Source organism: Hypanus sabinus, chromosome 21 (assembly GCF_030144855.1).
Source record: "Hypanus sabinus isolate sHypSab1 chromosome 21, sHypSab1.hap1, whole genome shotgun sequence".
Taxonomy (NCBI): domain Eukaryota; kingdom Metazoa; phylum Chordata; class Chondrichthyes; order Myliobatiformes; family Dasyatidae; genus Hypanus; species Hypanus sabinus.
The window spans coordinates 62,594,765-62,620,841 of record NC_082726.1 but is presented as its reverse complement, the minus strand read 5'-3'; the positions used below and the strand labels follow the sequence as shown (position 1 = coordinate 62,620,841).

Genomic DNA, 26,077 nt, shown 5'->3' with positions numbered 1-26,077 from the left:
AGAATGAAAGTGCTCAATGTAGTGATCCCCCAAACTGTGTCGGGTTTACCAATGTAGAGGACTCTGCACCAGGAGCACTGGATGCAATAGATGACCACAACAGATGCACAGATGAACTGTCACCTCACCTGGAAGGACTATTTGGAGCCCTGAATGGCAGTGGGGGAGAAGAGGTTGGGTGCAAGCATAGTACTTGTCCCTCTCTCCGGGTTTTGTCTGGTCTCAAAACATTGACTGTTTATATTCCTCTCCACAGATGCTGCCTGACTTGCTCCAGTATTTTGTGGCTATTGCTCAAGATTTCCAACATCTGCAGATTCTCTTGTGTCTGATTTCCCACAGATCCCACCTCAGTGACCTACAAAACCAAAACCAAATGCACCAAGTGTAGTGTAGATCGTGTAGCAACACTTTAGACTGTGAGCTGTAAGATCAGGGGTTAATTCCTGCCGCTGCCTGGAAGGAGTTTACATGTTCTCAACATAACCGCATGTGTTTCCTCCAGGTGCTCCAGTTTCCTCCCACATTCCAAAGATGTACGGGTTCAGGAATAGTGGGCCAGAATCATGGCGACAACATGCAGGCTGCCTCCAGCACATCTCAGACTGTGTTGGTTATTGGCACAAAACAACATATTTCACTGTTTATTTCAATGTTTTGATGCACATGACACATAAAGCTAATAGGAAAAACACACAGGATGATTTGTACCTTGGTTTTTGAATGCACACTTCCACTTCATGTTAATCCACTTCTCATTCCCATTGCTACTATCAGGAAGGAGGTACAGAAGCCTGTTTCCTGTGATGGGGGTATCCAGAACTAGAGGGCACAGCCTCAAAATTGAGGGCTGACCTTTTAGAACAGAGGTAAGGAGTGATTTTATTTGTAGTCACAGAATGATGAATCTGTGTATGGTTAGGGTTAGGGTTAGTTAGTATGGGCATGCTGTGTTGGCACTGGAAGCATGGCAACACTTGCGGGCTGCCCTGGCATAATCCTTGCTGATTTGGTTTGATGTAAATGATGCATTTCACTGTATGTTGTGACGCACACCTTCCTTACAAATAAAGCGAATCCTTCTTTCTTTCTAAATTTCAAAGTAAATTTATTATCAAAGTGCGTGTATGTCACCACATACAACACTGAGATTCATTTTGTTGTAGACATTTTCAAGGTTAAAATTTCAGAGTAAGTTCATCATCAAAGTACATATGTTACCATATACTGCCTAAAGATTCATTTTCTTGCAAGCATTTTGCAAGTACAATAGAATTTTACGAAAACTATACATAAACAAAGACTGACAAACCAATGTGCAAAAGGAACAGATAAATCTGAGAAAGTTTTGAAGAAAATGTAACAGGGTTACTAAAACAAATCTTATGGTTACAGTCATATTGAAGTCTGTGGGATCTTGCTTTGTATGAATTCACAGTATGTAAAAAGCTATCAACCATGCTGACTAAGATGCTTTTCTGAGCAAATACCATCGCCTGTGATTAGCCTTTCAAACCAGGGGTTCACAACTTTTTTTTAATGCTGTGAACCCCAGCATTAACCGAAGGGTCTGTGGACCCCAGGTTCGGAATCCTTACTCTAAACGTTTTCTATTCATGAACCATTGACCTCATGACAAGCTAGAAAAGGAACTTGGACAGGTGTGTAGACAGGAAAGGTTTAGTAGGATATGGGCTAAGCATGGGTAAAAGTATTTGTTTATTTATTTATTTATTGAGATACAACACAGAACAGGTCCTTCCACCCTTTGAGCCATACTGCCCAACAATCCCCTGATTTAATCCTAGTCTAAATGTGGGACAATTTATGGTGACCAATTAACCCAAAGCCGGTAGGTCTTTGGACTGTGGGAGGAATCCAGAGCATCTGGAGGAAACCCACACAGTCACGGCTGAACATACAGACTCCTTACAGGCAGCGCCCATACTGTAAAGCATTGTGCTGATCTTTACAATATCGTGCCACCCCAACTTGTGGACTAAATGGAACTAGCTTAGATGGGAAACTTGGATGGCATGAGTCAGATGGATCGAAGGGCATACTTCCAAGATGTATGACTCTATGACTTTATGGCCCTATAACCTGTCCAAGTGTCACACCTACCACTTCCTCTTAAGTTCTTTCCAAATACCCACCACCCTCTGTGTGAAAAATCTCCTTCTCTGCTCCCCTTTAAATCTCTCAGCTCTCGCCTCAAACTGATGCCATCTAGCTTTAGACTTCCCTATCCTGGGAAAAATCTGTTGCCACCTGCCCTATTTATACCCAACAGGATTTTATAAACTTGTGTAAGGTCACCCCTTATCCCCCTTTGCTCTAGGAAAACAGCCTCAACCTATCCAATTGTTCCCTATAACTCAAGCATTGTACTGGAGGGGATATTACAGGCACTACAAAGATGCAGGAAAACCAATGTAATACAATTCATTCCTTCTGGGCTGGATTTGGAAGCAAGACTTACTGAATGAAACACTGAGTGCACATGAGCAAGCATTTGAACCAAAAACATTTAAAAAACCCACCCTATTAAAAAGAACACACGATCTTGTTTTCATTTTAAATCAAGATGCAAGCAATAAAGATGAAGTCAAGCGTGAACTTTTTCATGGTTTAAACTGTGTTTTGGTTCATCATTTTAATTACAGCTGTTTATTTTTACCTGGAGATGCTTGTTTAAGTGCCAAATGCCAGACTGGAAACACCAACCAGTTTCTAAAATAGAAGCACCGGCCATGCTTAACAGGAATGTGAAGTCAACTAGTTTCTTGTCTGAGGTCTACTTTGAAATTGCAAATGATTGTAAATTGTATGTCATGAACTGACTATCAAATTCAACAGGACAATGGTTTGTACAATGCAGAGCTGAACAACAGTGTTAAACCCTTGGGTTATAGTTGACACAGAATAAACACAAGATTGAAAGAGATCAATTAGATACAGCATTCATCTTTGTTACTCCAGTCAAACTATGAACACATTTTGCAGGCAATCAATAACACAAGAGATTCTGCAGATGCTGGAAATCCAGAGTAACACACACAAAATGCTGGAAGAACTCAGCAGGTCAGGCAGCATCTATGGAGAGAAATAAATAGTCGACATTTTGGGTTGACAGCTTTCTTCAGGAGTCATGCAAACTCGGTCAACCCAGGCAAATATATTACAGAGTTTCCAGGAGCAAAAAGGTTCATCTTGGTAGGCACAATGTAGTTTTAGATCAAAAAAATATTGTGCATAGGAAGAGGGCTTCTGCCCATCATTCTGATAAAGGGTCTCGGCTCAATATGGTATCTTTATTCATTTTTATAAATGTTGCCTGACCTGCTAAGTTCATCCAAAATTTCCATCAGGAGATCCCCATCAGGGGATCCTCTGGCCCCTGATGTCATATCAAATTAACTAAATTAGGGAGAGTGTGGGGAAAGAGAGAGTGTGGGGGAGAGAGAGAGAGTTTGGGATGAGAGAGTGGGGATATAGAGATTGAGGGAGATAGAGAGAGGAGAGGCTGATTGTGGCGGAGAGAGTAAGTATGGGGAGAGAGGAAGTGGTGGAGGGAGAGAGATTGTGGGGGAGTGAGTGTGTAGGGGAGAGAGAGTGGGAAGAAAGAGATGGGGAGAGAGATTGTGCATGGAGAGAAAGAGTGTGGGGGAGAGACAACGTGTGGAGAGAGTGTGTGGGGGACAGAGAGTGTGGGGAGAGGGAGTGGGGGAGAGAACATGTCTGTGGGAAGAGAGAGTGGGGAGGGAAAGAGTTTGTGAGCATACAGGGAGAGTGTGGAAGGGAAGGAGGGTATGGGGAGAGAGAGGAAGAGAGAGAGTGGGGGAGAGTGTGTGTGTAGTTCATGAGAGATTGCACAGGGGGAGAGAGATTGTGGTGAGGAACAGAAGGAGTGTGTGGGGAGAGAGAGAGTGTAGGAGAGAGGGGGTGTGGGAGAGAGGGGGTGTGGGTAGAGAGAGAGTGTGGGGAGAGAGAACATGTGGACAGAGAGAGGGAATGGAGAGAGAGAGATTAAGGTGAGATAGAGTGAGGGGATATAGAGAAAGAGAGTGAGGGGATATAGAGAAAGTGAGTGTGGGGGAGAAAGCAAGTGGCAGAGGGAGAGAATGGGGAGATAGAGTGGGAGGAGGGAAAGAGATTGGAGAGAGAGTGTGAGGGAGAGGGAGTGTGTGTGGTAGAAAGAAAGTGTATGGGGAGAGAGAAAGAGTGGGAAAGAGAGTGGAGACAGAGAGTGTGGGGAGACAGAGAGAGCGGGGATAGTGAGAATATGTGGGGAGGGAGAGTGTGGGGTGGGAAAGAGAGTGTGTGGGGAGAGGGAGAGTGAGGGAGAGAGAGTATGTGTGGGAGAGAGAGAGAAAGCGAATGTGTCTGGAAGAGAGTGAGCATAAGGCATAGGAGCAGAATTAGGCAAGTATGCTCCATCATTCAATCATGGTTGATTCTGTTTTCCCGTCATCAGTCCCACCCCCTGGCTTTCTCCCCATAACCTTTGATGCCCTGTCCAATCAAGGACCTATCAAGTTCTGCATTAAATACACCCAATGATCTGGCCTCCACAGTTGCCATGGTGAATTCTAAATTCACTACCCTCTGGCCAAGAAATTTCCCTGCAACTCTGTTTTAAATGGACACTCCTCTATCCTGAGGCTGTGCCCTCTTGTCCTAGACTATCCCACCCCCACCCACAATGGGAAATATCCTTTCCACATCTACTCTGTCTCGGCCTTTCAACATTCAAAACATTTCAATGAGATCACTCTTCATTCTTCTAAATTCCAGCAAGTACAGACCCAGAGCCAACAAATGTTCCTCGTATGATAACCCTTTCATCCCCAGAATCATCCTTGTGAACCTCCTCTGAACCCTTTCCAATTCCAGCACATCTTTTCTTAGATGAGGAGTCCAAAACTATTCACAATTCTCAAGATGAGGCCTCACCAGTGCCTCATAAAGCCTCAGCATCACATCCCTGCTCTGGTATTCTAGGCAGCTTGAAATGAATGCTAACATGGCATTTGCCTTCCTCACCACTGACTTGACCTGCAAGTTCTGCACAAGGATTTCTAGGTCCCTTTGAATCTCAAATTTTTGGATTTTCTCCCCATTCAGAAAAAAGTTTGCAAATTTATTTCTTCTACCAAAGTGCCTGACTATTTATTTTCCAACATTGTATTTCATTTGCCAGTTTCTTGCCCATTCTTCTAATCTGTCTGTCCTTCTGCAGCCTATCTGTTTCCTCCACCAATCTTCATATCATCTGCAAACTTGGCAACAAAGACATCTATTCCATCATCTAAATCATTAATATACACCTAAAAAGAAGTGGTCCCAACACTGACCCTTGCGGAACACCACGAGTCACTGACAGCCAACCAGAAAAAGATCCTTTTATTCCCATTTGCTGCCTCCTACCAATCAGCCAATGTTTTAACCATGTTAGTAACTTTCCTGTAATACCACGGATTCTTAACTTGGTAAGCAGCCTCACGTGTGGCACCTTGTCAAAGCCTTCTGAAAGGCCAGATATACAACATCCACTACATCCCCTTTATCTAACCTACTTGTAATTTCCTAAAAAAATTTCAACAGGTTTGTCAGGTAAGATTTTCCCTGAAGGAAACCATGCTGACTTTGTACTATCTTGTCCTGTGTCTCCAAGTACTCCATAACCTCATTCTTACTAATTGACTCAAAACTCACTGAGCTCAGGCTAACTGGTCTACAATTTCCTTTCTGCTGGTTTCCTCCTTTCCTGAAACACGGAGTAACATTTTCAATGTTCCAGTCCTCTGGCACCAAGCCAAACTCCAATGACTTTTGAAAGATTATTACTAATGCCTCCATAATCTCTACTGCTACCTCTTTTGGAACCCAAGGGTGCAGTTCATCCTGTCCAGTTGACTTAAGTACCCTTAGATCTTTCAGCTTTTTGAGCATCTTTTCCCTTTGTAGTAGTAACAGCAATCATTTCCCTTCCCTCACATCCTTCAACATCTGACATATTGCTAGTGTCTTCCACAGTGAAGACTGATCTAAAATACTCATTTAGTTCATCTGCCATTTCCTAGTCCCCCATTATTATTTCTCTGGCCTTATTTTCTAGTGATCCTATACCCACTCTCATTTCTCTTTTATTTTTTTACATACTTGAAAAGTCTTTTATTATCCACTTTAATATGGTTTGCTAGCTTGCTTTCACATTTAATCTTTTCTCTCTTAATGATTCTTTTAGTTGCTCTCTGCAGGTTTTTAAAAGCTTCCCAATCCTCTATCTTCCCGCTAATTCTTACTTTGTTGTATGCCCTCTCTTTTGCTGAGGTGACCTAATAGAGGTATATAGGATGATGATGACATTGATTGTGTGGATAGCCAGAGGCTTTTTCCCAGGGCTGAGATGGCTAACATGGTACTGGGGTAAGTTGTCAGGGGTAAGTTTTCACACAGAGAGTGGTGGGTGGTGGAAGCAGACACAATCGTGTCTTTTAAGAGCTTCTTAAAAAGTACATGGAGTTAAGAAAAATAGAGGGCCATGTGCTAGGGAAATTCTGGACAGTTTCTAGAGTAGGTTACATGGTCGGAACAACACTGTGGGTCGAAGGGCCTGTAATGTGTTGTAGATTTCTATGTTCTATGTTCTGTTAGCTTTGACTCCCCTTGTCTGCCATGATTGTACAATTTTGCCTTTTGAGTGTTCCTTTGTTTTTGGAATACATCTATCCCGTACCTTCCTCACTTTCCCAGAAATTCACGTCACTGTTGCTCTGCTGTCACCACTGCCAGCATCTCCTTCCAATTTACTTTGGCCAGCTCTTCTCTCATACCACTGTGACTTCCTTTACTCTGCCAAAATGCCATAGTAAGGAAAAGCAAAGAGGTCCTAAAAAGAAAATTTAGAGAGTTAGGTAGAAATCTGAGAAGCAGGACCTCCCGCATAATAATTTCAGGATTGCTGCCTGTGCCATAGAAACATAGAAAATATAGAAAATAGGTACAGGAGTAGGCCAATCAGCCCTTCGAGCCTGCATCGCCATACAGTATGATCATGGCTGATCATCCAACTCAGAACCCTGTACCTGCTTTCTCTCCATACCCCCGATCCCTTTAGCCACAAGGGCCATATCTAACTTCCTCTTAAATATAGCCAATGAACCGGCCTCAACTATTTCCTGTGGCAGAGAATTCCACAGATTCACCACTCTCTGTGTGAAGAAGTTTTTCCTCATCTCGGTCCTAAAAGGCTTCCCCTTTATCCTTAAACTGTGACCCCTCGTTCTGGACTTCCCCAACATCGGAAACAATCTTCCTGCATCTAGCCTGTCCCATCCCTTTAGAATTTTATACGTTTCAATAAGATCCCCCCTCAATCTTCTAAATTCCAGTGAGTATAAGCCTAGTCAATCCAGTCTTTCTTCATATGAAAGTCCTGTCATCCCAGGAATCAATTTGGTGAACCTTCTCTGTACTCCCTCTATGGCAAGAATGTCTTTCCTCAGATTAGGGCACCAAACCTGCACACAGTACTCTAGGTGCGGTCTCACCAAGGCCTTGTACAACTGCAGTAGAACCTCCCTGCTCCTGTACTCAAATCCTTTTGCTATGAATGCCAACATACCATTTGCCTTTTTCACCGCCTGCTGTACCTGCATGCCCACCTTCAATGACAGGTGTACAATGACACCCAGGTCTCGTTGCATCTCCCCTTTTCCTAATCGGCCATCTTTCTGATAATAATCTGTTTTCCTGTTCTTGCAACCAAAGTGGATAACCTCTTATCCACATTAAATTGCATCTGCCATGAATTTGCCCACTCACCTAACCTATCTAAGTCACCCTGCATCCTCTTAGCATCCCCATCACAGCTAACACCGCCACCCAGCTGCGTGTCATCCACAAACTTGGAGATGCTGCATTTAATTCCCTTGTCTAAATCATTAATATATATTGTAAACAACTGGGGTCCCAGCACTGAGCCTTGCGGTACCCCACTAGTCACTGTCTGCTATTCTGAAAAAGTCCCATTTACTCCCACACTTTGCTTCCTGTCTGCCAACCAATTCTTTATCCACATCAATACCATACCCCCTATACCGTGTGCTTCAAGTTTGCATACTAATCTCCTGTGTGGGACCTTGTCAAAAACCTTTTGAAAATCTAAATATACCACATCCACTGGCTCTCCCCATCCACTCTACTAGTTACATCTTCAAAAACTTCTATAAGATTTGTCAGACATGATTTTCCTTTCACAAATCCATGCTGACTTTGTCCGATGATTTCACCTCTTTCCAAATGTGCTGTTATCACATCCTTGATAACCGACTCTAGCATTTTCCCCACAACCGATGTCAGACTAACTGGTCTATAATTCCCCGGTTTCTCTCTCCCACCTTTTTTAAAAAGTGGGGTTACATTAGCCACCCACCAATCCTCAGGAACTAATCCAGAATCTAAGGAGTTTTGAAAAATTATCACTAATGCATCCACTATTTCTTGGGCTACTTCCTTAAGCACTCTGGGATGCAGACCATCTGGCCCTGGGGATTTATCTGCCTTTAATCCCTTCAAATTACCTAACACCACTTCCCTACTAACAAGTATTTCCCTCAGTTCCTCCATCTGACTAGACCCTCGGTCCCTTACTATTTCCGGAAGATTATTTATGTCCTCCATAGTGAAGACAGAACCAAAATAGTTATTCAATTGGTCTGCCAAGTCTTTGTTCCCTATGATCAATTCACCTGTTTCTGTCTGTAAGGGACCTACATTTGTCTTGACCAATCTTTTTCTTTTCATCTATCTATAAAAGCTTTTACAGTCAGTTTTTATGTTCTCTGCCAGCTTTCTCTCATAATCTTTTTTCCCTTTCCTAATTAAGCCCTTTGTCCTCCTCTGCTGGTCTCTGAATTTCTCCCAGTCCTCAGGTGTGCCACTTTTTTTTGCTAATTTATATGGTTCTTCTTTGGAATTGATACTATCCCTAATTTCCCTTGTCAGCCACGGGTGCACTACCTTCCCTGGTTTATTCTTTTGCCAAACTGGGATGGACAATTGTTGTAGTTCATCCATGCAATCTTTAAATGCTTGCCATTGCATATCCACCATCAACCATTTAAGTATTATTTGCTAGTCTATCTTAGCTAATTCACATCTCATGCCTTCAAAGTTACCCTTCTTTAAGTTCAGAACCTTTGTTTCTGAATTAACTATGTCACTCTCTATCTTAATGAAGAATTCCACCATATTATGGTCACTCTTACCCAAGGGGCCTCGCACGACAAGATTGCTAACTAACCCTTCCTCATTCCTCAATACCCAATCTAGAATGGCCTACTCTCTAGTTGGTTCCTCGACATGTTAGTTCAGAAAACCATCCCGCATACGTTCCAAGAAATCCTCTTCCTCAGCATCCTTACCAATTTGGTTCACCCAATCTATATGGAGATCGAAGTTACCCATTATAACTACGGTTCCTTTATTGCACGCATTTCTAATTTCCTGTTTAATGCGATCCCCAACCTCACTGCTACTGTTAGGTGGCCTGTACACAACTCCCACCAGCGTTTTCTGCCCCTTAGTGTTATGCAGCTCTACCCATATCGATTCCACATCCTACAGGCTAATGTCCTTCCTTTCTATTGCATTAATCTCCTCTCTAACCAGCAATGCTACCCCACCTCCTTTTCTTTCCTGTCTATCCCTCCTGAATATTGAATATCCCTGGATGTTGAGTTCCCATCCTTGGTCACTCTGGAGCCATGTCTCAGTGATCCCAACTATATCATATTCATTAATAACTATCTGCACATTCAATTCATCCACCTTGTTACGAATGCTCTTCGCAATGACACCCAAAGCCTTCAGGCTTGTTTTTACAACACTCTTAGCCCTTATACAATTATGTTGAAAAGTGGCTCGTTTTGCTTTTTGCCCTGGATTTGCCTGCCTGCCACTTTTACTTTTCACCTTACTACTTTTTGCTTCTACCCTCATTTTACACCCCTCTGTCTCTCTGCACTTGTTCCCATCCCCTTGCCACATTAGTTTAAAGCCTCCTGAACAGCAGTAGCAAATGCTCCCCCTACGACTTTGGTTCCAGTCCAGCCCAGGTGCTGACCGTCCTGTTTATACCAGTCCCACCTCCCCCAGAACTGGTTCCAATGTCCCAGTAATTTGAATCCCTCCCCCTTGCACCATTTTTCAAGCCATGTATTCATCTGAAATATCCTCCTATTTCTACTCTGACTAGCATGTGGCACTGGTATTAATCCAGAGATTATGTGCCAATGCCAATGCCAGTACCAATGAGGGCAGAAGCAGGATGATTTGGAGAATCAATATGTGGCTGAGAAGCTGGTGCATGGGTCAGGGCTTCAGGTTCTTGGATCACTGGGATCTCTTCTGGGGGAGGTAAGACCTGTACAAAAGGGATGGGTTACACCTGAACCCAAGGGGAACCAATATTCTCACGGGCAGGTTTGTTAGAGATGTTGGGGAGGGTTTAAACCAATTTGGCAGGATAAGGGTGGAAACCAGAGTGAAGGGAATCAGCATAGGATGGATGGTAAAAAAGCAAAGATAGCGTGCAGTCAGACTGTCATGAAAGGCAGGCAGGTGATAGAACTAAATTACAGCCACCTGGGTGAGTATTAGTGCGTTAGGGATGCAGAATCAAAAAGAGCAGCAAAAACAGTACTTAAAGTGTTCTATCTCAACGCATGGAGAAATAAAGTGGATGATCTTGGAGCTGAGTGTCCAAGTTTACACACTGTTTTGGAGGAATAGGAAGCTAGGCGGAATGGGTGGTGTGGCTCTGCTGGTAAAGAATGGCATTAAATCAGTAGAAAGATGTTCACGGATGATCACAGGATCAGAAGATGTCCAATCCTTGTGGGCTGAGTTAAGAAACTGCATGGATAAAAGGACCCTGATGGCAATTAAATACAGGACTCCCAACAGTAGCTGGGATGTGGACTACAGGCTACAACAGGAAATGGAAAAGGCATGTCAAAAGGGCAATGTTATGATAGTCATGGGAGATTTCAACATGCACGCTGGTGGGGAAAATCAGGTTGGAAGTGGACCTCAAGAGAGTGAATTTGTTGAATGCCTACGAGGTGGCTTTTTAGAGCAGTTTGGCATTGAGCCTACAATATGATTGAGTTTAACTTGAAATTTGAGTGGTATGAGAAAGCAATTTGCCATTTGAGTATTTCTTTGTTTTTGGAATACAGCTATCCTGCACCTTCCTCATTTTCCCCAGAAAGTCACCCCATTGCTGCTCTGCTCTCATCCCTGCCAGCATCTCCTTCCAATTTACTTTGGCCAATTCCTCTCTCACACCACTGTAATTTCCTTTATGCCACTGGAATACTGCTACATCAGACTTTACTTTCTCCCTATCAAATTTCAAATTAAAATCAATCATATTGTGACCACTGCCTCCTAAATGTTTTTTTACCTTAATCTCCCCAATCACCTCTGGTTCATTATACAACACCCAGTCCAGCATAACTAATTCCCGAGTAGGCACAGTGACAAACTGCTCTAAAAAGCCATATCATAGGCATTCAACAAACTCCCTGTCTTGAGATCCATTACCAATCTAATTTTCCCAATTGACCTGCATGTAGAAATCTCCCATGACTATCATAACGTTGTCATTTTCCACGCCTTTTCTATTTCCCATTGGAATCTGTGATCCACATCCCAGCTACTGTTGGGAGGCCTGTATATAACTACCATCAGGGTCATTTTACCCTTGTAGTTTCTTAACTCAAACCACAAGGATTCAACATCTTCCAATCCTATGTCACACCATTATACTTATTTGATACCATTCTTTACCAGCAGGACCACACCAGCCCCTCTGCCTACCTTCCCATCCCTCCGATATAATGAGTAACCTTGGACATACAGCTCCCAACTACAACCGTCCTTCAGCCACAATTCTGTCACGGCCACAACATCATACCTGACAATTGGTAAAATTACAAGATCATCCACCTTATTTCTTATACTCTGTGCATTGTGGAGAGAGAGTGTGTGGGAGACAGTGTGCAGAGAGAATGTGGAGAGAGAGTGAGAGGGAATAGAGTGTGTGGGGACAGAAAGCGAGGGAGTAGGGAGACAAAGATGGTGTGGGGAGCGAGAGAGTGTGAAGAAAGAAAGTGTGTGGGGAGAGAGTGGGTGTGTGGGGAAGAGTGTGTGGGGTGGGAGAGAGTGTGAAAAGCAAGAGACAGTGTGGGGAGAGAAAGTGTGGAGAGAGAGGGTGTGGGGGAGAGAGCTTGGGAGGAGAGAGAGTGGGGGGGGGGTAGAGAGAGAGAGGACATTACAATATTCTTTTCTCTCCAGAGAACACACAACATAACATGTCAATTTCTCTGGGAAGATTCTCAGGGGAGTTTATTTGCCGAATTTGTACCCGAAGACCCTATAAACAATCACACAATAGACAAGGAGACCATCATGGCCGTGCCGATCACTCAGATCCAATCTTTGCTCCTTTCCACCCTCCTGTAAACCTTTCAACCTTCACATAGTCTGGGTACGTGAATACTTCTCTTTGGATGATTTTAAATTAGCTTCCCACAGCATTTCAGGCAGTGTGTGTATTAGCATACCTGCTCAAATGCTTTTGATAATAAACTACCCAGCAATGGTCACAGCTATCATTAACATCACAAACATGACTACAGAGGTATTCTGTGCAGAAATAATATATCAGTGTAACACTCTTTGTAGTCTGGTCCCTCGCAAACAGTCACATTGAAAGCAGACTCATTATGATGAGTTAACGATCTTGTTGTACTCGATGAGTAGGTACTTGCCTGTGATAGCCATCAGTAGATTTGCATGTTAATGTGCCTTTGCAGTTAATCTGGCTCATTCTGATAGGCAAAGGGGGATGTCTTGGATATTCCATCTGGGTAACATCCAGTAATTTCTCTTTCCTCCCCTTCTCTCCTTACCCGTTCCCCATTCTGACTCCCTTCATACTGTTTCTCTTCTCCTCACCCTCTGGTCCCCTCCTCCTTTCCTTTCGCCCATGGTCCACTCTCCTCTCCTATCAGATTCCTTCTTCAGTCCTTTACCATTTTGTCCATCACCTCCCAACTTCTCACTTGCCCCACCCACCCACCTTCCCAGACACCTGGTTTCATCTATCAATAGCCATCCTGTTCTCCACTCTTCCCCCCCCCCCACTACCATCCTATTCTGTCTTGTTCCCCCCTTCCTTTCAAGCCCTGAAGAAGGGTCTCACCTAAAACATTGATTGTTGATTCCTCTGCCTGACTTGCTGAGTTCCTCCAGCATTCTGACTGTGTTGCTTTAGAAGTCCAGCACCTGCAGAGTCTCTTGTGTTTATGGTTTGGATAAGGGACTAACTTCATTCCGTTAACTGTTGTTCCTGCAAAATAGATACCCCAGTTTCAAATGAATTATTCCCATTTCTGCGCAACTGTTCATTCGAATGAGTTGATACTATGTTAAAATATCGCGTGAAGTTGCACATGAGTGATGCAGATGACAATTTCCCACAGTATAACTTTGGGAAGTTTACCAACAGTAGGCAGTTAAATAACTTTACTTTCTTTAATTAAGTTGGTTGCTTTCCTCACAAGTGAACTTCTAATCATTTTTAAGCTGCTAAACGCAGAAGCTAAATCCAGGAGATAATTAATGTTAGGAGCTCAATGATATTAAAATCCATTGCCCTCTGGTAAAGTGGAATGATATCTGGCTGAGAATTATTTCATTGTCTTCTTTGGACCTGCAGTCAATTCCTCACATCTTAGTTAGGAATTCCCAGAATTTTTTAAAAAAGCCAAATATGTCAACACATTTTATGAATGTTTGTGGCTATTCCAAGTTGCAGTTCATGAGCAGCCACAACCTAAAGCTGGGAATGTTTAGCATCAGAGAAAGTTAATAAATCATAGAATCATGGACAATGCTCATACATTATCACATTGGCCAGGGAAGTGTGATAGGTATGAACCAGCCTCCCAACTGTCTGCTTAGAGTCTCAAACCACAGCTCTTCTAAAGGAGATGAGAATCTGTCCTGGGCCCAACACTAATCCCAAAGAAGGTACACTCTCACTTCTGCTGCATTCGGTGCTTCAGGAGATTTGGCACGTCACCAAAGACTCTTACAGATTTCTATAGATGTACAGAGGAGAGCATTCTGACTGGCTACACCACTGCATGGAAGATCCAAAGCACAGGATTGCAAGAAGCTGCAGGGAATCGCAATCTAGCCAGCACCATCACGGGCACAACCCTCCCCAGCATCAAGAACATTTTCAAGAGATGGTCCACAGGAAGGTGGCTTCTGTCACTAATTACTACCATGCTGGAGGAGGTTCAGGATCATAAAAACCTACACGAAGCAATTCAGAAACAACCTGCCTTCCTACACCATCTGATTTCTGTTATGAGTTCCAGACCCCGGAATCCATTTGGTAAAAGTAATCTCCACTCTTTCTGCCAACCACATTCAACCTTCGCCCTCCTGTTAATGATGTCTCTGCCAAAGGAACCAGATTCTTCTTTGAGCCTTGTCCTGTTTTCACTCACCTCAACTAAATCTTTCCTTTGGCAAGTCCAGTTCTAAGTTTGGCAAGCCACTTTATCAGCCACAGCTACCTCCTTGTAAACCTCCAGCATAAACACAAGAGATTGGCAGATGCTGAAAATCAAGAGCGATACTCACAAAATGCTGGAGGAGTTCAGCATGTCAGGCAGCATCAATGGAGAGGAAAAAATGGTTGACATTTCAGGCCGAGATCTTGAATCAGGACTGAAAAAGCTAGTATAAGAAGATGGGGGAGGGGAAGGAGTATAGGCTGCCAGGTGATGTGGAAGGTGGGTGCATGGGTGGCGGAGGGAGGATGAATTGAGATTGTCAGATTGGGTACCCTCCAATCTGATGGCAAGAATATAAATTTCTCCTTCCTGTGAACAATTGTCCACTCCCGCCTCTATTTCTCACTCTGACCTTTTACTTCTCACCTGCCATTACTTCCCCCAAGTCCCCACTTCCTTCCCTTTCTCCCATGGTCCACTCTCCTCTCCTATCAGAGTTTTTTCTTCTCCAGCCCTTGACCTTTCCCACCCACCTGGCTTCACCTATCACCTTTCAGCTAACCTCTTACTCCTCCCACCACCTTTTTATTCTGGCGTATTCCTGCTTCCCTCTCAGTTCTGAAGAAGGGTCTCAGCCCAAAACATTGAATATCTATTCATTTCCGTAGATGCTGTCAGAACTCCTCCTCTGAAGAGTCTCAGAGCCAACTCATTAAGACAGTTCCTAGATACAACTACAGCATATTCCACTATGTACTCTGAGGCCATTACAGGTCAATGTGTACATCAATACCAACCCTCTTAGATAGGCATAAGTGTGAAAGAACAGAGGAGAGCTATGTAGATGGGAAGCATTAGATTGAGCTTGGAATGAGTTAAACATTCGGCACAACATTGAGGGCCACAGGGCCTGTACAGTGCTGGACTGTTCTGTGTTCTGTGTTCTCTGTTCTGAGTTTTAAACTCAGTGGTCACTTTATTGGGTATTTCTGGCCATTCTCCTCTGACATCTCTCATTAACAAGGCGTTTTCACCCACAGAACTGCTGCACAATGAATGTTGTTTGCATCACTCTCTGTAAGGGATGCCCAGTCTGTGGTCCATGGACCACTTGCTTAATGGTATTGGTCTATGGCATAAAAAGATAGTGAGCGCCTGTACTAGAGACTGTTGTGAGTGAAAATCTCAGTAGATCAGCGAGATATTAAAACCACCCATGAAACACCAACAATTATTCCAGACAAAATCATTTCTTCTCCGTTCTGATTTTTGGTCTGAACAACAACTGAACCTCTTGACCATGTCTGTGTGCTTTTATGCATTGAGTTGCTGCCACATGATTGGCTGATTAACAAGCAGGTGTAAAGGTGTACCTAATAAAGTGGCCTCTGAGTGCATATAATCATCATTATACATTGAAAACTCCAGTAATTACAACACAGTTGTTTCTGTCCTTTTCTCGAAACTTCCAAGAGCAGATGTCACACCATTTGGATCTTGCTATTTTATAGATTACTTGTTATCACTGGATTTTTTTGCTATATCTAGTCTGAATATGAGGCAATCACAGCTGCTTTTTCCTTTGTCTCTTGGCTGCTTTTCCTTGTTCAGTTTCTGCTCTTGTAATAAAACCATAAGGTGTAGAAGCAGAAATAGGCCACTTGGCCCATTGAGTCTGCTCAGCCATTCAGTCATGGCTGAACTTTCTTTCCCCTCCTTGGCCCCACTCCCCAGTCTTCTCCCCATAACCTTGTCCAGTCAAGAACCTATCAAGCTCTGCCTTAAATAGACCCAATGTCCTGGCCTCCACAGCTGCCTGTGGTAACTAACCCACAACTTCACCACCCTGTGGTTAAACAAATTTCTCCACATCTCTGTTTTAAATGGATTTCCCTCTATCCTGAGGTTGAGCCCTCTTGTCCTGGACTCCCTCACCATGGGAAACATCCTTTCCACATCTCTCTGTCTAGGTCTTTTAACATTTGAAAGGTTTCAATGAGATCTGCCCTCATCCTTCTAAATTCCAGCGAGTACAGACCAGAACCATCAAACGTTCCTCATATGATAACCCTTTCATTCGCAGAAGCATCCTTGTGAACCTCCTCTGGACCCTCTCCAATGCCAGCATATCTTTTCTAAGATGAGGAGCCCAAAACTGTTCACAATTCTCAAGGTGAGGCCTCACCAGTGCCTTATAATGGTGAGGCATCACACCTCTGCTCTTGTATTCAAGACCTCTTGAAATGAATGCTAACATTGCATTTGTCTTCCTCACCACCGACTCAACCTGCAAATTAACCTTTAGGGTGTCTGCACAAGGACTTTCAAATCCCTTTGTATCTCAGATTGTTGGATTTTCTCCCCATTTAGTAAATTGTCCACACATCTACCAAAGTGCATGAGCATGCGTTTTCCAACATTGTATTTCATTTGCCACTTTCTTGCCCATTCTCCTAATCTGTTTAAGTCCTTCTGCAGCCTACTTGTTTCCTCAACCCTACCTGACCCTCCACCAATCTTTGAATCATCTGCAAACTTAGCAACAAAGCCACCTATTCTGTCATCTAAATCATTGATACGGAGCTTAAGAAGGAACTGACCCCTGCGGAACACCACTAGTCACTGGCAGGCAACTGGACAATTTATTCCCACGCGCCGCCTCCTACCAATCCACCAATACTCTAACCATGTTAGTAACTTTCCTGTAGTACCATCTGCTCTTAACTTGTAAAAATGCTTAATACTTAATAAGACGATGGTAAGCAATCAGTTTTATGCCTCATCCAAAGAACCTCTGTATCACAAAAGAATCAGCATCCACCAGTCTCTGCATTAGAACCCACTGAGCCAAGTCTGCTGAAGAAGGAAGTAGATCACTTACACATAAAATTATGAGGAATAATTATGAACAACAGTACTGAATAAAAGTCTAAGGCTATATAGCTAGGGTGCCTAATACTTTTGCACTGTACTGTATTTGTCAATGTGTAGAAAAGAGCAAGTTTGTAAATCTGGCGGAAACAGAGGAAGTTGGGATTGGCGAGTATGGAAGGTCACGGGAGGGGTGTGGGACAGGTGGCAAAGAAGGAGTGTGGCGCGGGAGCAGACACACCCAGCCCTGAGACACCAGGCAAGATCATTTGAATCCAAGTAGCTGGGTTATTTATCATTACAGAATGCCTCTCTGGTGCTTCTCACTCCCTCCCTTCTCCATTCCCCTTTTCCCAACCATGATTCCCCTCTCCCTGCCCACTTCCCACTCTCAGTCCACATTAGAGACAGAATCAGGCTTATCATCACTCATATATGTCGTGAAATTAGTTTTTTTATGGCAGCAGTACAGTGCAAGACAGAAAATTACTAACGTACTGTGCAAAGGTCTAAGGCTCCCTAGCTATATATTTGTGCATAAAGCTTTTGCACGGTACTGTACTTCTAAACATGTCAGAGTGCTTAATATTTAAATAAGAAACAAAGCTGTAAATGTGCCTTGAAAACAATTACATTCTATATTCATATATTTAAGGCTGAGGTTGATAGATTCTTGATTGGCTAGGGATGAAAGGATATGGGGAATTTGAGAAAAAATGGATCAGCCATGATGAAATGGCGGGCAGACTTGAACGGGCCAAATGGTCTGATTCTGCTCCTATATTTTATGGTCTTTTGGTCTTACGTTCCACAGGATTAGTATTTAAGGTTCTGTGGAAAGGCATTTAAATCTGCAGATTTAATTCAATGCAACGACACATTTCTCTATATGTTTCGATGTATTGGTGTACGTAAGACAAATAAAGATAATCTTTAATGAAAAAGATCAAGGCCGGTATCTGCTGACCTGACCTTCCAATGAGACGGTGCTTACTTCCACCAAGCCCAGCATAAGTTACTGCAGAATCTTGCTGATAATCCAGTGCCAAAAACTCTTCACTTTTATCTCCTTGAAATAAAAAAAGAGATTTGCTAAACACTTCATAAAGGAAGAGTGTACGTTAAATCATTCAAAGACAGATAAAATTGAATTATGCTAATTTATCACCTTAACAACCTTAATGAACCACTTGACCTTTGTTAATGTGCGTGACGCACAGCAAATAGACAGTAAAGTACAGAAGATAGAATTCAGACCCCTAAAGCTATAGACAGATGTGTTTTATGGAGACTGAAGAGCGTAAATTGAACTTAGTATTGTGTAAAGAAGTTGTACTCTTTGAACATAACACCATGGACAATCAAACCTACATGCCCTGATCACACAACACCAACCAACGACCATTGCAGCTGCACTCAGAAACAAAATCAGGGATCCACATCATATTTTAAATTGACAACTTGGCTTATTATCGTCATACATACCAAGCTCAGAATCAGGTTTAACATCACTGACATATGTTGCAAAATATTTAGTTTTGTGGCAGCAGTATAGTGCATTAAATAAAAAGAAACTATAAATTACAGTAAGAAATACACTCGGTGGCTGCTTTATTTGGCATCTCCTGTACAATAAAGTGGTCACTGAGTGTATGTTCTTGGTCTTCTGCTGCTGTAGCCACTTTAGGGTTTGACGTGTTGTGCATTCACAAATGCTTCTCTGCAGACCACTGTTGTTCAGGGGATATTATTGTGGAGTTCTGCATAGGTACTTTCCAATGAGACAGGGAGATTATGGTAGGGGACAGGGACTGTGGTGTACAAAGGCTGTAATAAATCTATTCAAGAAGAAAAGAAAAGCTTACAAAAGGTTCAGAGAGCTAGGTATTATTGGAGAACTAGAAGATTATAAGGCTAACTGGAAGGTGCTTAAGAAGGAAATTAGGAGAGCCAGAAGGGGCAATGAGAAGGCCTTGGTGGGCAGAATTAAGGAAAACCCCAAGGCATTCTACAAGTATGTAAAGAGCAAGAGGATAAGACATGAAGGAATAGGACCTATCCAACGTGACAGTGGGAAAGTGTGTATGGAATCAGAGGAAATAGCAGAGGTACATAATGAATACTTCAGTATTCACTATGGAAAAGGATCTTGGTGATTGTAGGGATGACTTGCAGCAGACTGAAAAGCTTGAGTATGTAGATATTAAGAAAGAGGATGTGCTGGAGCTTTTGGAAAGCATCTAGTTGGATAAGTCGCCCAGACTGGATGAGATGTACTCCGGCTACTGTGGGACACGAGGGAGGAGGTTGCTGAGCCTCTGGCGATGATCTTTGAATCATCAATGGGGACGGGAGAGGTTCCGGAGGATTGGAGGGTTGCAGATGTTGTTCCTTTACACAAGAAAGGGAGTAGAGATAGCCCAGGAAATTATAGACCAGTGAGTCTTACTTCAGTGGTAAGTAAGTTGATGGAGAAGATCCTGAGAGGCAGGATTTATGAACATTTGGAGAGGTATAATATGATTAGGAACAGTCAGTATGGCTTTGTCAAGGGCAGGTTGTGCCTTATGAGCCTGACTGAATTTTTTGAGGATGTGACTAAACACATTGATGATGGTAGAGTAGTAGGTGTAGTGTATATGGATATCAGCAAAGCATTTGATAAGGTACCCCATGCAAGGCTTATTGAGAAAGTTGGGAGACATGGGATCAAAGGGGACATTGCTTTGTGGATCCAGAACTGGCTTGCACAGAAAGCAAAGAGTGGTTGTAGATGGGTCATATTCTGCATGGAGGTCAGTGACCAGTGGTGTGCCTGAGGGATCTGTTCTGGGACCCTTACTCGTCATGATTTTTATAAATGACCTGGATTAGGAAGTGAAGGGATGGGTCAGTAAGTTTGCTGATGTCACAAAGGTTGGAGGTGTTGTGGATAGTGTGAAGGGCTGTCAGTGGTTACTACGGGCCATTGATAGGATGCAAAACTGGGCTGAGAAGTGGCAGATGGAGTTCAACCCAGATAAGTGTGAAGTGGTTCAGTTTGGTAGGTCAAATATGATGGTAGAATATAGTATTAATGGTAGGACTCTTGGCAGTGTGGAGGTTCAGAGGGATCTTGGGATCCGAGTCCATAGGACACTCAAAGCAGCTGCGCAGGTTGACTCTGTGGTTAAGAAGGCATGCGGTGTATTGGCCTTCATTAATCGTGGAATTGAATTTAGGAGCCGAGAGGTAATGTTGCAGCTATATAGGACCCTGGTCAGACCCCACTTGGAGTACTGTGCTCAATTCTGGTCACCTCACTACAGGACGGATGTGGAAGCCATAGAAAGGATGCAGAGGAGATTTACAAGGATGTTGCCTGGATTGGGGAGCATGCCTTATGAGAATAGGTTGAGTGAACGTCGCCTTTTCTCCTTGGAGTGAAGGAGGATGAGAGGTGACCTGATAGAGATGTATATGATGATGAGAGGCATTGATCGTGTGGATAGTCAGAAGCTTTTTCCTAGGGCTGAAATGGATGCCACAAGAGGACACAGGTTTAAGGTGCCGGGTAGTATGTACAGAGGAGATGTCAGGGGTAAGTATTTTACGCAGAGATGGTGAGTGCGTGGAGTGGGCTGCCGGCAACAGTGTTGGAGGCGGATACGATAGGGTCTTTTAAGAGACTCCTGGAGAGGTACATGGAGCTTAGAAAAATAGAGGGCTATGGGTAAGCCTAGTAATTTCTGAGGTAGGGACATGTTCGGCACAACTTTGTGGGCCGAAGGGCCTGTATTGTGCTGTTGGTTTTCTATGTTTCTATGTTATAACACATAGTTATTTGAGTTACTGTTGTCTTCCTGTCAGCTTGAACCAGGGCGGCCATTCTCCTCTGACCTCTCTCATGAAGAAGGCATTTTCGCCCTCAGAACTGCCACCCACTGGATATGTTTTGTTTTTCTTTCTTGCACCATTCTCTATAAACCCTAGAAGCTGTTGTGTGTGTGTGAAAATCCCGGGAGATTACCAGCTTCAAACCACCCCGTCAGCAATCATTCCACAGTCAAAGTCCCCAATCTGATACTTGATCTGAACTTCTGAACCACTTGACCGTGGTAGGACCTGTCCAAGAGAGATGGGTTACACCTGAACCACAAGGGGACCAACATACTTGCAGGGAGGTTTGCTAGTGTAATTGGGGAGGGTTTAAAATAGATTTGCAGGGGGATAGGAACCAGAGTGCCAGAGTAGATACTGGAATGGGGGTAAAAATAAATGATGTTAGTAGTTCATGCGAAGTCACAAATAGTAAGGTTGTGTGTGGTGGTAATAATCTTCTGAGGTGTGTCTATTTCAATGCGAGGAGTATTGTGGGGAAGGCAGTCGAGCTGAGGGCCTGGATTAACACATGGAATTATGACATCATAGCCATTAGTGAAACTTGGCTACAGGAGGGGCAGGACTGGCAGCTCGATGTTCCAGGGTTCCGATGTTTCAGACGTGATAGAGGCAGAGGAATGAAGGGTGGGGGGATGGCTTTGCTAGACAGGGAAAATATTACAGCAGTGCTTCGGCAGGACAGGTTAGAGGGCTTGTCTACTGAGGCCATACGGGTGGAGCTGAGAAACAGGAAAGGTATGACCACATTAATAGGGTTGTATTATAGACCACCCAAGAGTCAGCGAGAATTGGAGGAGCAAATCTGCAGAGAGATAACAGACAACTGCAGGAGACAGAAAGTTGTGATTGTAGGGGATTTTAATTTTCCACACATTGATTGGGACTCCCATACTGTTAAAGGTCTAGATGGGTTATAGTTTGTAAAATGTGTTCAGGAAAATTTTCTAAATCAATATATAGATGTACCAACTAGGGAGGATACAATATTAGATCTCCTATTAGGAAATGAGTTAGGGCAGGTGATGGAAGTGTGTGTAGGGGAACATTTTGGTTCCAGTGATCATAACGCCATTAATTTCAACTTGATCATGGATAAAAATAGATCTGGTCCTTCTAAACTGGAAAAAGGCCAAATTTGAAGAAATCAGAAAGGATCTAAAAAGCGTAGATTGGGACAGATTGTTCTCTGGCAAGGATGTGCTTGATAAGTGGGAGGCCTTCAAAGGAGAAATTTTGAGAGTGCAGAGTTTGTATGCTCCTGTCAGGGTTAAAGGCAAAATGAATAAGAATAAGGAACAAACAGCAAATCTGCAGATGCTCCCAGGGAGCAGGCCCTCCCAGTGGCCACACATTTTAATTCCACGTCCCATTCCCATTCTAATATGTCTATCCATGGCCTCTTCTATTGTCAAGATGAATCCACACTCAGGTTGGAGGAACAACACCTTATATACTAGCTGGGTAACCTCCAACCTGATGGCATGAACATTGACTTCTATAACTTCCGTTAATGACTCTCCTCCCCTTCTTACCCCATCCCTGACATACTTAGCTGTTTGTTTTTTTTCTCTCTCTCTGCCCATCACCCTGCCTGTTCTCCATTTCCCTCTGGTGCTCCCCCTCCTCTTTCTTTCTCCCGAGGCCTCCCATCCCATGATCCTTTCCCTTCTCCAGCTCTGTATCACTTTTGCCAATCACCTTTCCAGCTCTTAGCTTCATTCCACCCCCTCCGGTCTTCTATTATTTCGCATTTCCCCTTCCTCCCACTACTTTCAAATCTCTTAGTATCTCTCCTTTCAGTTAGTCCTGACGAAGGGTCTCGGCCTGAAACGTCAACAGTGCTTCTTCCTATAGATGCTGCCTGGCCTGCTGTGTTCCACCAGCATTTTGTGTGTGAAGAATAAGGAACCTTGGTTCTTGAGGGATACTGGAACTCTGCTAAAGAAGAAGAAAGAGATGTATAACACGTATAGGCAACAGGGAGGAAATAAGATGTTTGAGGAGTATAAAAAGAGTAAGAAAATACTTAAGAAAGAAATCAGGAGGGCTAAAAGAAGACATGAGGTTGCTTTGGCAGTCAGGGTGAAGGATAATCCTAAGAGCTTCTACGGGTATGTTAAGAGCAAAAGGATAGTAAGGGATAAAATTGGTCCTCTTGAAGATCAGGATGGTCAGCTACGTATGGAACCAAAAGAAATGGGAGAGATATTAAATGGGTTGTTTGCATCTGTATTTACTAAGGAAACTGGAATGAAGTCTATGGAGACAAGGCAAACAAGTAGGGAAGTCATGGAACTTATACAGATTAAAGAGGAGGAGGTGCTTGCTGTCTTGAGGCAAATCAGAGTAGATAAATCCCCAGGACCTGACAGGGTATTCCCTTGGACCTTGATGGAGACTAGTGTTAAAATTGCAGGGGCCCTGGCAGAAATATTTAAAATGTCGATATCCACGGGTCAAGTGCCGAAGGTTTGGAGGATAGCTCATGTAGTTCCGTTGTTTAAAAAAGGCTCAAAGAGTAAGCTGGGAAATTATAGGCCGGTAAGTTTGACATCGGTAGTGGGTAAATTATTGGAAGGAATACTAAGAGATAGAATCTACAAGTATTTAGATAAGCAGGGACCTATTAGAAAAAGTCAGCATGGCTTTGTGCTTAACTAATCTATTAGAGTTTTTTGAAGAAGTTACCAGGAAAGTGGATGAAGGGAAGGCAGTGGATGTTGTCTGCATGGACTTCAGTAAGGCCTTTGACAAGGTCCCACATGGGAGGTTAGTTAGGAAGATTCAGTCGCTAGGTATACATGGTGAAGTAGTAAATTGGATTAGATATTGGCTCAATGGAAGAAGCCAGAGAGTGGTAGTGGAGGATTGCTTATCTGAGAGGAGGCCTGTGACTAGTGGTGTGCCACAGGGATCAGTGCTGGGTCCATTGTTATTTGTCATCTATATCAATGATCTGGATGATAATGTGTGATCAGCAAATTTGATGATGATACAAAGATTGGAGATGTAGTGGACAGTGAGGAAGGTTTTCAAAGCTTGCAGAGGGATTTGCACCAGTTAGAGGAATGGGCAGAAAAATGGCAGATGGAGTTTAATGCGGACAAGTGTGAGGTATTGCACTTCGGAAGGTCAAACCAAGGTAGAACATACAAGGTAAATAGTAGGATAATGAGTGCAGTAGAGCAGAGGGATCTGGGAGTACAGATACATAATTCCCTATAAGTGGCGTCACAGGCAGATAGGGTCATAAAGAGAGCTTTTGGTACATTGGCCTTTATAAATCAAAGTATTGAGTATAAGAGTTGGAATGTAATGGTAAGGTTTGTATAAGACATCGGTGAGGCCGAATTTGGAATATTGTGTGCAGTTTTGGTCACCTAATTACAGGAAGGATATTAATAAGGTTGAAAGAGTGCAGAGAAGGTTTACAAAGATGTTGCCAGGACTTCAGAAACTGAGTTACAGAGAAAGGTTGAATAGGTTAGGACTTTATTCCCTGGAGCGTAGAAGAATGAGGGGTGATTTGATAGAGGTGTATAAAATTATGATGGGCATAGATAGAGTGAATGCAAGCAGGCTTTTTCACTGAGGCTAGGGGAGGAAAAAAAACAGAGGTCATGGGTTAAGAGTGAAGGGGTAAAAGTTTAAAGGGAACATTAGCGGGGGGCTTCTTCATGCAGAGAGTGGTGGGAGTGTGGAATGAGCTGCCAGATGAAGTGGTGAATGCAGGCTCACTTTTGACATTTAAGAAAAACTTGGACAGGTACATGGATGAGAGGGGTTTGGAGGGATATGGCCCAGGTGCAGGTCAGTGGGACTAGGCAGAAAAATGGTTTGGCACAGCCAAGAAGGGCCAAAAGGCTTGTTTCTGTGCTGTAATGTTCTATGGTTCTATGTCTGCATACTTTTATGCATTGAATTGCTGTCACATGATGGTTTTGAGGCATTGACCAAATTACAATGAAAAAGTAGTCTTGCGTAGTGTTCATTTTGATCAATTCATTACAGCGGTGTGGTAGTACAAGGTAAAACAACAACAGCACAGAATAAACAGCTATAGTTACAGAGAAAGTGCAGATAATGAAGTGTAAGGCCATAAAAAAGGAGGTTAGGAGGTCAAGAATCCATTTCCTCATATTAGGGATCCATTCATTACTCTTATCGCAGGTAGAAGCTGCCTTTTGAGCTTGAGGGTACATGTCTCTAGGCTTTTATGTCTTCTGTCTGATGGGATGGGGGAGAACAGAGAATGTCTAGATGGGTGGGTGTCAGACTATGTTGATTGCATAGCTGACAGAATGACAGTGAGACAGAGTCTGTGGAGATGAGGCTAGTTTCCATGATGTGCTAAGCTGTGTGTCCACGACTCTGTAGTTCCTTGTGGTCATGGGCAGAGCAGTTGCCATACTAAGTCGAGACGCATCTGGATAGGATGCTTTTGATGGTGCATCAATAGAATTGGGTGGGGGGGGGGGTCAAAAGGTACATCCTGAATTTCCTCAGTTGCCTGACAAAATAGAAACTCAGATGCACTTTTTAACCATGGTATCTGCATGGTTGTACCAGGAGAGATTATCGGTGATGTTTACTCCCAGGAACATGAAGTTCTCAAGAATACGTACACAACACTGGAAGAACTCAGCAGGTCAGGTAGCATCCATGAGAAAAGAGTAGCCAACGTTTCGGGCCGAGACCCTTCATCAGGAATGTGGGGG

General features: G+C 43.3%; 1 protein-coding gene across 9 annotated transcripts in view; it reads right to left on the bottom strand.

The window, feature by feature from the left end:
• The window catches only part of LOC132379121 (proline-rich protein 36-like), a 51,169-nt gene that overhangs the window by 14,241 nt on the left and 10,851 nt on the right, over positions 1-26,077 (bottom strand). For 2 of the 9 annotated variants that reach the window (XR_009507297.1, XR_009507298.1), the window contains exons 2-4: positions 18,445-18,546; positions 13,280-13,426; positions 6,743-6,895 (exon numbers count right to left, since the gene is read on the bottom strand). Coding sequence is in view for 3 of the 9 variants with exons in the window: in XM_059946713.1 (XP_059802696.1) it covers positions 3,407-4,411 (1,005 nt within the window). In the remaining 6 variants the exon portion in view is untranslated. Of the gene's footprint in view, positions 1-1,168; positions 6,896-13,279; positions 13,427-18,444; positions 18,547-26,077 lie in introns of those variants that run through there. The other 7 variants (XM_059946713.1, XM_059946712.1, XR_009507302.1 and 4 more) reach the window with 6 other exon arrangements.